Source organism: Panulirus ornatus, chromosome 53 (genome assembly GCF_036320965.1).
Source record: "Panulirus ornatus isolate Po-2019 chromosome 53, ASM3632096v1, whole genome shotgun sequence".
NCBI classification, from domain to species: Eukaryota; Metazoa; Arthropoda; class Malacostraca; order Decapoda; family Palinuridae; genus Panulirus; species Panulirus ornatus.
Window position 1 is genome coordinate 13208164 of NC_092276.1, and position 16688 is coordinate 13224851.

The following is a 16688-nucleotide window of genomic DNA, read 5'->3' on the forward strand; positions in this document are numbered from 1 at the left end:
TCGAGGATGTAAGGCATGTGTACGTGTAGGAAGAGAGGAAAGTGATTGGTTCTCAGTGAATGTAGGTTTGCGGCAGGGGTGTGTGATGTCTCCATGGTTGTTTAATTTGTTTATGGATGGGGTGGTTAGGGAGGTGAATGCAAGAGTTTTGGAAAGAGGGGCAAGTATGAAGTCTGTTGGGGATGAGAGAGCTTGGGAAGTGAGTCAGTTGTTGTTCGCTGATGATACAGCGCTGGTGCCTGATTCATGTGAGAAACTGCAGAAGCTGGTGACTCAGTTTGGTAAAGTGTGTGAAAGAAGAAAGTTAAGAGTAAATGTGAATAAGAGCAAGGTTATTAGGTACAGTAGGGTTGAGGGTCAAGTCAATTGGGAGGTGAGTTTGAATGGAGAAAAACTGGAGGAAGTGAAGTGTTTTAGATATCTGGGAGTGGATCTGGCAGCGGATGGAACCATGGAAGCGTAAGTGGATCATAGGTTGGGGGAGGGGGCGAAAATTCTGGGAGCCTTGAAGAATGTGTGGAAGTCGAGAACATTATCTCGGAAAGCAAAAATGTGTATGTTTGAAGGAATAGTGGTTCCAACAATGTTGTATGGTTGCGAGGCGTGGACTATGGATAGAGTTGTGCGCAGGAGGATAGACGTGCTTGAAATGAGATGTTTGAGGACAATGTGTGGTGTGAGGTGGTTTGATCGAGTAAGTAACGTAAGGGTAAGAGAGATGTGTGGAAATAAAAAGAGCGTGGTTGAGAGAGCAGAAGAGGGTATTTTGAAATGGTTCGGGCACATGGAAAGAATGAGTGAGGAAAGATTGACCTAGAGAATATATGTGTCTGAGGTGGAGGGAACGAGGAGAAGAGGGAGACCAAATTGGAGGTGGAAAGATGGAGTGAAAAAGATTTTTTGTGATCGGGGCCTGAACATGCAGGAGGGTGAAAGGAGGGCAAGGAATAGAGTGAATTGGAGCGATGTGGTATACCGGGGTTGACGTGCTGTCAGTGGATTGAATCAAGGCATGTGAAGCGTCTGGGGTAAACCATGGAAAGCTGTGTAAGTATGTGTATTTGCGTGTGTGGACGTATGTATATACATGTGTATGGGGGTGGATTGGGCCATTTCTTTCGTCTGTTTCCTTGCGCTACCTCGCAAACGCGGGAGACAGCGACAAAGCAAAGCCCACGCCTCGCAAGCATACAACATTGTTGGAACCACTATTCCTTCAAACATACCCATTTTTGCTTTCCGAGATAATGTTCTCGACTTCCACACATTCTTCAAGGCTCCCAGAATTTTCGCCCCCTCCCCCACCCTATGATCCACTTCCACTTCCATGGTTCCATCCGCTGCCAGATCCTCTCCCAGATATCTAAAACACTTCACTTCCTCCAGTTTTTGTCCATTCAAACTCACCTCCCAATTGACTTGACCCTCAACCCTACTGTACCTAATATCCTTGCTCGTATTCACATTTACTCTTAACTTTCTTCTTTCACACACTTTACCAAACTCAGTCACCAGCTTCTGCTGGAAAGAGGGGCAATTATGAAGTCTGTTGGGGGATGAGAGAGCTTGGGAAGTGAGTCAGTTGTTGTTCGCTGATGATACAGCGCCAGTGGCTGATATATATATATATATATATATATATATATATATATATATATATATATATATATATATATATATATATATATATATATATATATATATATATTTTTTTTTTTTTTTTTTTCACACGATTCGCCATTTCCCGCGTTAGCGAGGTAGCGTTAAGAACAGAGGACTGAGCCTTTGAGGGAATATCCTCACTTGGCCCCCTTCTCTGTTCCTTCTTTTGGAAAATTAAAAACGAGAGGGGAGGATTTCCAGCCCCCCGCTCCCTTCCCTTTAAGTCGCCTTCTACGAAACGCTGGGATTACGTGAGAAGTATTCTTTCTCCCCTATCCCCAGGGATAATACATATATATATATATATATATATATATATATATATATATATATATATATGTATAGGCCGTGCCTGGTGGCCCGCACATCTGAAATATATATATATATATATATATATATATATATATATATATATATATATATATATATATATATATATATATATATATATATATATATATCCCTGGGGATAGGGGAGAAAGAATACTTCCCACGTATTCCCTGCGTGTCGTAGAAGGCGACTAAAAGGGAAGGGAGCAGGGGGCTGGAAATCCTCCCCTCTCGTTTTTTTTTTTTTTTTTTTTTTTTTAATTTTCCAAAAGAAGGAACAGAGAAGAGGTCCGGGTGAGGATATTCCCTCAAAGGCCCAGTCCTCTGTTCTTAACGCTACCTCGCTAACGCGGGAAATGGCGAATCGTGTGAAAAAAAAAAAAAAAAATATATATATATATATATATATATATATATATATATATATTTTTTTTTTTTTTTTTTTTTTTTATACTTTGTCGCTGTCTCCCGCGTCTGCGAGGTAGCGCGAGGAAACAGACGAAAGAAACGGCCCAACCCCCATACACACGTACATACACACGTCCACACACGCAAATATACATACCTACACAGCTTTCCATGGTTTACCCCAGACGCTTCACATGCCTTGGTTCAATCCACTGACAGCACGTCAACCCCTGTATACCACATCGCTCCAATTCACTCTATTCCTTGCCCTCCTTTCACCCTCCTGCATGTTCAGGCCCCGATCACACAAAATCTTTTTCACTCCATCTTTCCACCTCCAATTTGGTCTCCCTCTTCTCCTCGTTCCCTCCACCTCCGACACATATATCCTCTTGGTCAATCTTTCCTCACTCATTCTCTCCATGTGCCCAAACCATTTCAAAACACCCTCTTCTGCTCTCTCAACCACGCTCTTTTTATTTCCACACATCTCTCTTACCCTTACGTTACTTACTCGATCAAACCACCTCACACCACACATTGTCCTCAAACATCTCATTTCCAGCACATCCATCCTCCTGCGCACAACTCTATCCATAGCCCACGCCTCGCAACCATACAACATTGTTGGAACCACTATTCCTTCAAACATACCCATTTTTGCTTTCCGAGATAATGTTCTCGACTTCCACACATTTTTCAAGGCTCCCAAAATTTTCGCCCCCTCCCCCACCCTATGATCCACTTCCGCTTCCATGGTTCCATCCGCTGACAGATCCACTCCCAGATATCTAAAACACTTCACTTCCTCCAGTTTTTCTCCATTCAAACTCACCTCCCAATTGACTTGACCCTCAACCCTACTGTACCTAATAACCTTGCTCTTATTCACATTTACTCTTAACTTTCTTCTTCCACACACTTTACCAAACTCAGTCACCAGCTTCTGCTTCTGGATTCATGTGATATATATATATATGGATAATATATATATATATATATATATATATATATATATATATATATATATATATATATATATATATATATATATATATATATATATATACAAATCTTCACCTTAGCCTCCACAAGATAATGATCAGACATCCCTCCAGTTGCACCTCTCAGCACATTAACATCCAAAAGTCTCTCTTTCGCACGCCTGTCAATTAACAAGTAATCCAATAACGCTCTCTGGCGTTGGGGTGAAGAGGGTGGTGAGAGTAAGTGAGCTTGGGAAGGAGACCTGTGTGAGGAAGTACCAGGAGAGACTGAGTACAGAATGGAAAAAGGTGAGAACAATGGAAGTAACGGGAGTGGGGGAGGAATGGGATGTATTTAGGGAATCAGTGATGGATTGCGCAAAAGATGCTTGTGGCATGAGAAGAGTGGGAGGTGGGTTGGTTAGAAAGGGTAGTGAGTGGTGGGATGAAGAAGTAAGAGTATTAGTGAAAGAGAAGAGAGAGGCATTTGGACGATTTTTGCAGGGAAAAAATGAAATTGAGTGGGAGATGTATAAAAGAAAGAGACAGGAGGTCAAGAGAAAGGTGCAAGAGGTGAAAAAAAGGGCAAATGAGAGTTGGGGTGAGAGAGTATCATTAAATTTTACGGAGAATAAAAAGATGTTCTGGAAGGAGGTAAATAAAGTGCGTAAGACAAGGGAGCAAATGGGAACTTCAGTGAAGGGCGCAAATGGGGAGGTGATAACAAGTAGTGGTGATGTGAGAAGGAGATGGAGTGAGTATTTTGAAGGTTTGTTGAATGTGTTTGATGATAGAGTGGCAGATATAGGGTGTTTTGGTCGAGGTGGTCTGCAAAGTGAGAGGGTTAGGGAAAATGATTTGGTAAAAAGAGAAGACGTAGTGAAAGCTTTGTGGAGGATGAAAGCCGGCAAGGCAGCAGGTTTGGATGGTATTGCAGTGAAATTTATTAAAAAAGGGGGTGACTGTATTGTTGACTGGTTGGTAAGGTTATTTAATGTATGTATGACTCATGGTGAGGTGCCTGAGGATTGGCGGAATGCGTGCATAGTGCCATTGTACAAAGGCAAAGCGGATAAGGGTGAGTGCTCAAATTACAGAGGTATAAGTTTGTTGAGTATTCCTGGTAAATTATATGGGAGGGTATTGATTGAGAGGGTGAAGGCATGTACAGAGCATCAGATTGGGGAAGAGCAGTGTGGTTTCAGAAGTGGTAGAGGATGTGTAGATCAGGTGTTTGCTTTGAAGAATGTATGTGAGAAATACTTAGAAAAGCAAATGGATTTGTATGTAGCATTTATGGATCTGGAGAAGGCATATGATAGAGTTGATAGAGATGCTCTGTGGAAGGTATTAAGAATATATGGTGTGGGAGGAAAGTTGTTAGAAGCAGTGAAAAGTTTTTATCGAGGATGTAAGGCATGTGTACGTGTAGGAAGAGAGGAAAGTGATTGGTTCTCAGTGAATGTAGGTTTGCGGCAGGGGTGTGTGATGTCTCCATGGTTGTTTAATTTGTTTATGGATGGGGTTGTTAGGGAGGTAAATGCAAGAGTTTTGGAAAGAGGGGCAAGTATGAAGTCAGTTGGGGATGAGAGAGCTTGGGAAGTGAGTCAGTTGTTGTTCGCTGATGATACAGCGCTGGTGGCTGATTCATGTGAGAAACTGCAGAAGCTGGTGACTGAGTTTTGTAAAGTGTGTGGAAGAAGAAAGTTAAGAGTAAATGTGAATAAGAGCAAGGTTATTAGGTACAGTAGGGTTGAGGGTCAAGTCAATTGGGAGGTGAGTTTGAATGGAGAAAAACTGGAGGAAGTGAAGTGTTTTAGATATCTGGGAGTGGATCTGGCAGCGGATGGAACCATGGAAGCGGAAGTGGATCATAGGGTGGGGGAGGGGGCGAAAATTCTGGGAGCCTTGAAGAATGTGTGGAAGTCGAGAACATTATCTCGGAAAGCAAAAATGGGTATGTTTGAAGGAATAGTGGTTCCAACAATGTTGTATGGTTGCGAGGCGTGGGCTATGGATAGAGTTGTGCGCAGGAGGATGGATGTGCTGGAAATGAGATGTTTGAGGACAATGTGTGGTGTTAGGTGGTTTGATCGAGTGAGTAACGTAAGGGTAAGAGAGATGTGTGGAAATAAAAAGACCGTGGTTGAGAGAGCAGAAGAGGGTTTTTTGAAGTGGTTAGGGCACATGGAGAGAATGAGTGAGGAAAGATTGACCAAGAGGATATATGTGTCGGAGGTGGAGGGAACGAGGAGAAGAGGGAGACCAAATTGGAGGTGGAAAGATGGAGTGAAAAAGATTTTTGTGTGATCGGGGCCTGAACATGCAGGAGGGTGAAAGGAGGGCAAGGAATAGAGTGAATTGGAGCGATGTGGTATACCGGGGTTGACGTGCTGTCAGTGGATTGAATCAAGGCATGTGAAGCGTCTGGGGTAAACCATGGAAAGCTGTGTAGGTATGTATATTTGCGTGTGTGGACGTATGTATATACATGTGTATGGGGGGGGTTGGGCCATTTCTTTCGTCTATTTCCTTGCGCTACCTCGCAAACGCGGGAGACAGCGACAAAGTATAATAAAAAAAAGAATAATAATATATATATATATATATATATATATATAATCCTGGGGATAAAGGAGAATGAATGTTAGTCCACAGGGAAAATGAAACACGAAAAGTTCCCAAGTGCACTTTCGTGTAATAATCACATCATCAGGGGAAACGCAAGAGAGAAATATAACAGTCAGTTGATATACATGGAAGAGACGAAGTTAGGACGCCATTTGGTAAGCATGCGATTGTCAAAATCATGCAATGAGCGTTGATGAACTTATCAATTTACAAATCTTATCAACAATAAAGTAATCTAATTTGTTTAGACAATCACTAATATTAAGATTATAATTCTTTGTGTATTTAATAACAGAAGATTCAACGATATTTCTCTTAATAGTAGAGTTAGAGTTCATAACTGAGATGGCGTTACTCCAGCCAATACAATGATCATAGTTTTTAACATGATTAAACAAGGCATTTGATTCTTGTCCCGTTCTTATACTATATTTATGTTACTTAAGCCTAACAGAAAGATCCTTACCAGTGTGACTAACATAAAATTTATCAGTTTCTACAAGGCACTTTATAGATGTAACCAAGAGAATTTTCTGGTGAATTCCTGATTAAGATATTCTTTATAGTATTATTGTTGCTAAAGGCAACATTTACATTAAGGGATTTAAGCAACATGGGAATCAAAGTGAAATTTTTATTAAAAGGGAGAACTAAAACATCCTTGGTGTCAATGGGAGGCTTGGGCTCAACTCTATAAATGCTAACTTAAGGGATTTATCAATGAAAGATCTAGGGTACTTTAACTTAGATCCAATAGAATATATCTTCTCAGACTCATCATCAATAAACTCTGGACTGCAAATACGTAATGCCCTAAGGAACATAGATTGAAATGATGATAATTTAACTCTGTCATGTTGAGATGAATAATAATGGATAAATGAGCATACATTGGTGGGTTTTCTGTATATGCTAAACTTAAACTTGTTTCCTTGTCTATGGATCATGCAATCTAAAAATGGTAACATACCATTATTTTCATTTTCTACAGTAAATTTGATGGAAGGTACTAAAGTGTTCAGTAAGGGGAGAAATATTTGTAAATTTTCATTTGTTGGCCAAACACAAAGAACATCATCTACATACCTAAACCAAATTGCATTAGAAGGTAAGATATCCTTTAGTAATTTTGTTTCAAAAAATTCCATATAAATATTACTTAGTACAAGTGAAAGAGGGTTACCCATTGCCATACCAAATTTTTTGTGCATAATAATCTCCATTGAATTGAAATACACAGTCTTTTATACACAATTTTATCAGTTTAATGAAATTAGAGGCAGGAGGTCTAGAGAAGGTGCAAGAGGTGGAAAAGAGGGCAAATGAGAGTTGGGGTGAGAGAGTATCATTAGATTTTAGGGAGAATAAAAATATGTTTTGAAAGGGAATCACTGGGAATTTCAGTGAAGGGGGCTAATGGGGAGGTGATAGCAAGTAGTGGTAATGTGAGAAGGATATGGAGTGAGTATTTTGAAGGTTTGTTGAATGTGTTAGAAATAGAATGGCAGATATAGGGTGTTTTGGTCGAGGTGGTGTGCAAAGTGAGAGGGTTAGGGAGAATAATTTGGTAAACAGAGAGGAGTTAGTAAAAGCCTTGCGGAACATGAAAGCCGGCAGTGGAATATTTTAAAAAAGGGGATGACTGTATTATTGAATGGTTGGTAAGGTAATCTAATGTATGTATGACTCATGGTGAGGTGTCTGAGGATTGGCGAAATGCTTGCATAGTGCCATTTTACAAAGGCAAGGGGGATAAAAGTAAGTGCTCAAATTACAGAGGTAAAAGTTTGTTGAGTATTCCTGGGAAATTATATGGGAGGGTATTGATTGAGAGGGTGAAGACATGTACACAGCATCAAATTGGGGAAGAGTAGTGTGGCTTCAGAAGTAGTCGAGGATGTGTGGAGCAGGTGTTTGCTTTGAAAAATGTATATGCGAAATATTTAGAAAAGCAATTGGATTTATATGTAGCTTTTATGGATCTGGAGAAGGCGTATGATAGAGTTGATAGGGATGCTCTGTGGAAGGTATTAAGAATATATGGTGTGGGAGGCAAGATGTTAGATACAGTGAAAAGTTTTTATCGAGGATGTAAGGCATGTGTACGTGTAGGAAGAGAGGAAAGAGATTGGTTCTCAGTGAATGTAGGTTTGCGGCAGGGGTGTGTTATGTCGCCATGGTTGTTTAACTTCGTTTATGAATGGGGTTGTGAGGGAGTTGAAAGCAAGAGTTTTGGAAAGAAGGGCAAGTATGCAGTCTGTTGTCGATGAGAGAGTTTGGGAAGTGAGTCAGTTGTTGTTCGCTGATGATACAGCGCTGGTGGCTCATCAGTGTGAAAAACTGCAAAAGCTGGTGACTGAGTTTGGTAAAGTGTGTGAAAGAAGAAATCTGAGAGTAAATGTGAATATGAGCAAAGTTATTAAGCACAAGAGGGTTGAGGGACAAGTCAATTGGGAGGTAAGTTTGAATGGAGAAAAAACTGGAGGAAGTAAAGAGTTTTAGATATCTGGGAGTGGATCTGGTAGCAGATGGAACCATGGAAGCGGAAGTGAATCATAGGGTGGGGGAGGGGCAGAAGTTCTGGGAGCGTTAAAGAATTTGTGGAAGTCGAGAGCATTATCTAAGAAAGCAAAAATGGGTATGTTTGGAGGGATTGTGGTTCCAACAATGTTATATGGTTGCGAGGCGTGGGCTATGCATTGAGTTGTGCACAGGAATGTGGATGTGCTGGAAATGAGATGATTGAGGACGATATATGGTTTGTGGTGGTTTGATCGAGTTAGTAATAATAGTTTAAGAGAATGTGTGGTAATAAATATATTTATTTTTTTTTTTTGGTTTGTCGCTGTCTCCCGCGTTTGCGAGGTAGCGCAAGGAAACAGACGAAAGAAATGGCCCAACCCACCCCCATACACATATGTATACATACGTCCACACACGCAAATATACATACCTACACAGCTTTCCATGGTTTACCCCACACGCTTCACATGTCCTGATTCAATCCACTGACAGCACGTCAACCCGGTATACCACATCGATCCAATTCACTCTATTCCTTGCCCTCCTTTCACCCTCCTGCATGTTCAGGCCCCGATCACACAAAATCTTTTTCACTCCATCTTTCCACCTCCAATTTGGTCTCCCACTTCTCCTCGTTCCCTCCACCTCCGACACATATATCCTCTTGGTCAATCTTTCCTCACTCATTCTCTCCATGTGCCCAAACCATTTCAAAACACCCTCTTCTGCTCTCTCAACCACGCTCTTTTTGTTTCCACACATCTCTCTTACCCTTACGTTACTTACTCGATCAAACCACCTCACACCACACATTGTCCTCAAACATCTCATTTCCAGCACATCCATCCTCCTGCGCACAACTCTATCCATAGCCCACGCCTCGCAACCATACAACATTGTTGGAACCACTATTCCTTCAAACATACCCATTTTTGCTTTCCGAGATAATGTTCTCGACTTCCACACATTCTTCAAGGCTCCAAGGATTTTCGCCCCCTCCCCCCACCCTATCGATTCACTTCCGCTTCCATGGTTCCATCCGCTGCCAGATCCACTCCCAGATATCTAAAACACTTCACTTCCTCCAGTTTTTCTCCATTTAAACTTACCTCCCAATTGACTTGACCCTCAACCTTACTATACCTAATTACCTTGCTCTTATTCACATTTATTCTTAACTTTCTTCTTTCACACACTTTACCAAACTCAGTCACCAGCTTCTACAGTTTCTCACATGAATCAGCCACCAGCGCTGTATCATCAGCGAACAACAACTGACTCACTTCCCAAGCTCTCTCATCCCCAACAGACTTCATACTTGCCCCTCTTTCCAAAACTCTTGCATTCACTTCCCTAACAACCCCATCCATAAACAAATTAAACAACCATGGAGACATCACACACCCCTGTCGCAAACCTACATTCACTGAGAACCAATCACTTTCCTCTCTTCCTACACGTACACATGCCTTACATCCTCGATAAAAACTTTTCACTGCTTCTAACAACTTGCCTCCCACACCATATATTCTTAGTACCTTCCACAGAGCATCTCTATCAACTCTATCATATGCCTTCTCCAGATCCATAAATACTACATACAAATCCATTTGCTTTTCTAAGTATTTCTCACATACATTCTTCAAAGCAAACACCTGATCCACACATCCTCTACCACTTCTGAAACCACACTGCTCTTCCCCAATCTGATGCTCTGTACATGCCTTCACCCTCTCAATCAATACCCTCCCATATAATTTACCAGGAATACTCAACAAACTTATACCTCTGTAATTTGAGCACTCACTCTTATCCCCTTTGCCTTTGTACAATGGCACTATGCACGCATTCCGCCAATCCTCAGGCACCTCACCATGAGTCATACATACATTAAATAACCTTACCAACCAGTCAATAATACAGTCACCCCCTTTTTCAATAAATTCAACTGCAACACCATCCAAACCTGCTGCCTTGCCGGCTTTCATCTTCCGCAAAGCTTTTACTACCTCTTCTCTGTTTACCAAATCATTTTCCCTAACCCTCTCACTTTGCACACCACCTCGACCAAAACACCCTTTATCTGCCACTCTATCATCAAACACATTCAACAAACCTTCAAAATACTCACTCCATCTCCTTCTCACATCACCACTACTTGTTATCACCTCCCCATTTTCGCCCTTCACTGAAGTTCCCATTTGCTCCCTTGTCTTATGCACTTTATTTACCTCCTTTCAGAACATTTTTTTATTCTCCCTAAAATTTAATGATACTCTCTCACCCCAACTCTCATTTGCCCTCTTTTTCACCTCTTGCACCTTTCTCTTGACCTCCTGTCTCTTTCTTTTATACATCTCCCACTCAATTGCATTTTTTCCCTGCAAAAATCGTCCAAATGCCTCTCTCTTCTCTTTCACTAATAATCTTACTTCTTCATCCCACCACTCACTACCCTTTCTAATCAACCCACCTCCCACTCTTCTCATGCCACAAGCATCTTTTGCGCAATCCATCACTGATTCCCTAAATACATCCCATTCCTCCCCCACTCCCCTTACTTCCATTCTTCTCACCTTTTTCCATTCTGTACTCAGTCTCTCCTGGTACTTCCTCACACAAGTCTCCTTCACAAGCTCAGTTACTCTCACCACTCTCTTCACCCTCTCTCTATATATATATCTATATATATATATATATATATATATATATATATATATATATATATATATATATATATTTTTTTTTTTTTTTTTTTATACTATCCGCCATATCCCGCGACAGCGAGGTAGCGTTAAGAACAGAGGACTGGGCCTTTGAGGAAATATCCTCACCTGGCCCTCTTCTCTGTTCCTTCTTTTGGAAAATTAAAAAAAAGAAAAAAAAAAAAACGAGAGGGGAGGATTTCCAGCCCCCCGCTCCCTTCCCTTTTAGTCGCCTTCTACGACACGCAGGGAATACGTGGGAAGTATTCTTTCTCCCCTATATATATATTTCTTTCTTTCATACTATTCGCAATTTCCCGCATTAGCGAGGTTGCGTTAAGAACAGAGGACTGGACCTTTGAGGGAATATCCTCACCTGGCCCCCTTCTCTGTCCCTTCTTTTGGAAAATTAAAAAAAAACGAGAGGAGGATTTCCAGCCCCCCGCTCCCTTCCCTTTTAGTCGCCTTCTACGACACGCAGGGAGCACGTGGGACGTATTCTTTCTCCATTATCCCCAGGGATAATATATATATATATATATATATATATATATATATATATATATATATATATATATATATATATATATATATATATATATATATATATATGCGGAGGTGATAACAAGAAGTGGTGATGTGAGAAGGAGATGGAGTGAGTATTTTGAAGGTTTGTTGAATGTGTATGATGATAGAGTGGCAGTAATAGGGTGTTTTGGTCGAGGTGGTGTGCAAAGTGAGAGGGTTAGGGAAAATGATTTGGTAAACAGAAAAGAGGTAGTAAAAGCTTTGCGGAAGATGAAAGGCAGCAAGGCAGCAGGTTTGGATGGTATTGCAGTGTAATTTACTAAAAAAGGGGGTGACTGTATTGTTGACTGGTTGGTAAGGTTATTTAATGTATGTAGGATTCATGGTGAGGTGCCTGAGGAGTGCTTGCATAGTGCCATTGTAGAAAGACAAAGGTTATAAGAGTGAGTGTTCAGATTGCAGAGGTATAAGTTTGTTGAGTATTCCTGTCAAATTATATGGGAGGGTATTGATTGAGAGGGTGAAGGCATTTACAGAGCATCAGATTGGGGAAGAGCAGTCTGGTTTCAGAAGTGGTAGAGGATGTGTGGATCAGGTGTTTGCTTTGAAGAATGTAGGTGAGAAATACTTAGAAAAGCAAATGGATTTGTATGTAGCATTTATGGATCTGGAGATTTCATATGATAGAGTTGATAGAGATGCTTTGTGGAAGGTACTAAGAATATATGGTGTGGGAGGCAAGTTGTTAGAAGCAGTGAAAAGTTTTTATCGAGGATGTAAGGCATGTGTACGTGTAGGAAGAGAGGAAAGTGATTGGTTCTCAGTGAATGTAGGTTTGCGGCAGGGGTGTGTGATGTCTCTATGGTTGTTTAATTTGTTTATGGATGGGGTTGTTAGGGAGGGGAATGCAAGAGCTTTGAAAAGAGGGGCAATTAAGCAGTCTGTTGGGGATGAGAGAGCCTGGGAAGTGAGTCAGTTGTTGTTCGCTGATGATACAGAGCTGGTGGCTCATTCATGTAAGAAACTGCAGAAGATGGTGACTGAGTTTGTAAAGTGTGTGAAAGAAGAAAGTTAAGAGTAAATGTGAACAAGAGCAAGATTATTAGGTACAGTAGGGTTGAGGGTCAAGTCAATTTGGAGGTAAGTTTGAATGGAGAAAAATGAAGGAAGTAAAGTGTTTTAGATATGTGGGAGTGGATCTGGCAGCGGATGGCACCATGGAAGCGGAAGTGAATCATGGTGTGGGGGAGGGGGCGAAAATCCCGGGAGCCTTGAAGGATGTGTGGAAGTCGAGAACATTATCTCGGAAAGCAAAAATGGATATGTTTGAAGGAATAGTGTTTCCAACAATGCTGTATGTTTGCGAGGCGTGGGCTATGGATAGAGTTGTGCTCAGGAGGGTGGATGTGCTAGAAATGAGATGTTTGAGGACAATATGTGGTGTGAGGTGGTTTGATCGAGTAAGTAATGTAAGGGTAAGAGAGATGTGTGGAAATAAAAAGAGCGTGGTTGAGAGAGCAGAAGAGGGTGTTTTGAAATGGTTTGGGCACATGGAGAGCATGGGTGAGGAAAGGTTGACCAAGAGGATATATGTGTCAGAGGTGGAGGGAACGAGGAGAGGTGGGAGACCAAATTGGATGTGGAAAGATGGAGTGAAAAAGATTTTGAGTGATCGGGGCCTGAACATGCAGGAGGGTGAAAGGTGGCAAGGAATATAGTGAATTGGATCGATGTGGTATACCGGGTCGACCTGCTGTCAATGGATTGAATCAGGGCATGTGAAGCGTCTGCGGTAAACCGTGGAAAGCTGTGTAGGTATGTATATTTGCGTGTGTAGACGTATGTATATGTATGTTGTATGGGGGTGGGTTGGGCCATTTATTTCGTCTGTTTCGAAGGCTCAGACTGGGGTGTCTAAATGTGTGTGGATGTAACCAAGATGTGAAAAAAGGGAGAGATAGGTAGTATGTTTGAGGAAAGGAACCTGGATGTTTTGGCTCTGAGTGAAACGAAGCTAAAGGGTAAAGGGGAAGAGTGGTTTGGGAATGTCTTGGGAGTAAAGTCAAGGGGTTAGTGAGAGGACAAGAGCAAGGGAATGAGTAGCACTACTCCTGAAACAGGAGTTGTGGGAGTATGTGATAGAATGTAAGAAAGTATATTCTCGATTAATATGGGTAAAACTGAAAGTTGATGGAGAGAGATGGGTGATTATTGGTGCATATGCACCTGGGCATGAGAAGAAAGATCATGAGAGGCAAGTGTTTTGGGAGCAGCTGAATGAGTGTGTTAGTGGTTTTGATGCACGAGACCGGGTTGTAGTGATGGGTGATTTGAATGCAAAGGTGAGTAATGTGGCAGTTGAGGGAATAATTGGTATACATGGGGTGTTCAGTGTTGTAAATGGAAATGGTGAAGAGCTTGTAGATTTATGTGCTGAAAAAGGACTGGTGATTGGGAATACCTGGTTTAAAAAGCGAGATATACATAAGTATACGGATGTAAGTAGGAGAGATGGCCAGAGAGCGTTATTGGATTACGTGTTAATTGACAGGCGCGCGAAAGAAAGACTTTTGGATGTTAATGTGCTGAGAGGTGCAACTGGAGGGATGTCTGATCATCATCTTGTGGAGGCTAAGGTGAAGATTTGTATGGGTTTTCAGAAAAGAAGAGTGAATGTTGGGGTGAAGAGGTTGGTGAGAGTAAGTGAGCTTGGGAAGGAGACTTGTGTGAGGAAGTACCAGGAGAGACTGAGTACAGAGTGGAAAAAGGTGAGAACAATGGATATATAAATATATATATATATGTATATACTAATTTTCTTTATTTATTATACTTTGTCGCTGTCTCGCCCATTAACGAGGTAACGCAAGGAGAAAGACGAAAGAATGGCCCAGCCCACCCAAATATACATGTAAAAACATACACCTCCACATACGCACATGTACATACCTATACATCTCAACGTATACACATATATACACACACAGACATATACAAATATACTCATGTACATAATTTCTACTGTCTGCCCTTATCCATTCTCGTCACCACCCTGCCACACATGAAATTGAAACTCCCCTCCCCCCGCATGTGCGCTAGGTAGCGTTAGGAAAAAACAACAAAGGCCACTTTCGTTCACACTTAGCCTTTAGCTGTCATGAATAATGCACCGAAACTACAGCTCCCTCTCCACGTCCAGGACCCACACAACTTTCCATGGTTTACCCCAGACGCTTCACATGCCCTGGTTCAATCCATTGACATCACATCGACCCCGTTATACCACATCGTTCTAATTCACTTAATTCCTTGCATGCCTCTCACCCTCCTGCATGTACATATATACACATACATATATTCATACTTACTGCCTTTATCCATTTCCATTGCCATCCCGCCACACATGAAGAATAGCACCCCCACCCCCCTCCATGCGCGCGAGGTAGCGCTAGAAAAGACAACAAAGGCCACATTCGTTCACACTCAGTCTTTAGCTGTGATGTATTATGCACTGAAACCACAGCTCCCTTTCCACATCCAGGCTCCACGAAACTTTCAATGGTTTACCCCAAAAACTTCACATGCTCTGGTTCAATCTAGTAACAGCACGTCGACCTTGGTATACCACATCGTTCCAATCCATTCTATTCTTTGCATCCTTTTACCCTCCTTTAGGTTCAGGCCCCGATCGCTCAAAATCTTTTTCACTCCATCCTTCCTCCTCCAATTTGGTATCCCTCTTCTCCTTGTTCTCTGCCAATCTTTCCTCACTCATTCTATCCATGTGACCAAACCATTTCAACACACCCTCTTCTGCTCTCTCACCCACACTGTTTTTAATACTTCCCACGCATTTCCCGCGTGTAGTAGAAAGCGACTAAATGGACGGGAGCGTTGTGCTAGAAACCCTTCCCTCCTTGTATTTTACCTTTCTAAAAGGGGAAACAGAAGAATATATTTATCTATTTTTATGTACACTTATTATACTTTGTCGCTGTCCCCCGCGCTAGCGAGGTAGTGCATGGAAACAGACGAAAGAATGGCTCAACCCACCCAAATACACATGCGTATACATAAACACCGACACACGGCTGAACCTTTCTTCGTCTGATTCCTGGAGCTACCTCCCTACCTAGGGAAACGGCGATCAAGTATGGAAAGAAATATATATGTGTGCGTGTATCTGTATATATGAGAGAAAGCAAAGAATAATGGAATGATAACAATAATCTCTTTTAACAAAAGATAATTTTCTTTTGTCCTAGGGTGACTACGCTCGTGCCTGGAGACACTACCTGACGGCTCAGGGCCAGGAGCCCTCCAACACTCTCCTTCTGGAGAACATGGAGAAGCTGCGACGGGCCCAGCACCTCCAGCCATCCTCTAGTATCCCTCACTGTCTCAACAAGTCCTGACCCTCGTCATGCTGCAAGCTACACTCTGCCTCCCTCTGGACTTATGCTTTTAGATTAGAACTTAGTTACCGAAGACGCGAAGATAATGTGAATTCTTTTGATTTCCTTATATTTTTGTGACGATATAGAGACACAAGGAGGGACAAGATACTATATGCCTTGAGGCACACACCGTACATTGGCTGATCGTCTCTTCCAGGCGTTTTAAGTATATATATATATATATATATATATATATATATATATATATATATATATATATATATATATATATATATATATATATATATATATATATATATATATATATATATTTTCCTAAGAGTCCACGGGAAAATGAAACACTGTAAGTTCCCAAGTGCACTTTCGTGTGATAATCACATCATCAGGGGAGACACAAGAGAGAAATATAACAGTTAGTTGATATATATCGAAGAGACGAAGCTAGGACGCTTCGTCACATCGATGCATTTCAACTGACTGTTATATGTCTCTCTTGT

General features: G+C 41.4%; 1 protein-coding gene across 3 annotated transcripts in view; it reads left to right on the forward strand.

The window, feature by feature from the left end:
- The window catches only part of LOC139765242 (protein O-mannosyl-transferase TMTC1-like), a 273522-nt gene extending 257050 nt beyond the window's left edge, over positions 1 to 16472 (forward strand). For all 3 annotated transcript variants that reach the window (XM_071692577.1, XM_071692578.1, XM_071692580.1), the window contains exon 18: positions 16039 to 16472. In XM_071692577.1, the coding sequence (XP_071548678.1) occupies positions 16039 to 16188 (150 nt within the window). In that variant the 3' untranslated portion in view covers positions 16189 to 16472. The remainder of the gene's footprint in view (positions 1 to 16038) is intronic.
- Positions 16473 to 16688: the final 216 nt, after the last annotated feature.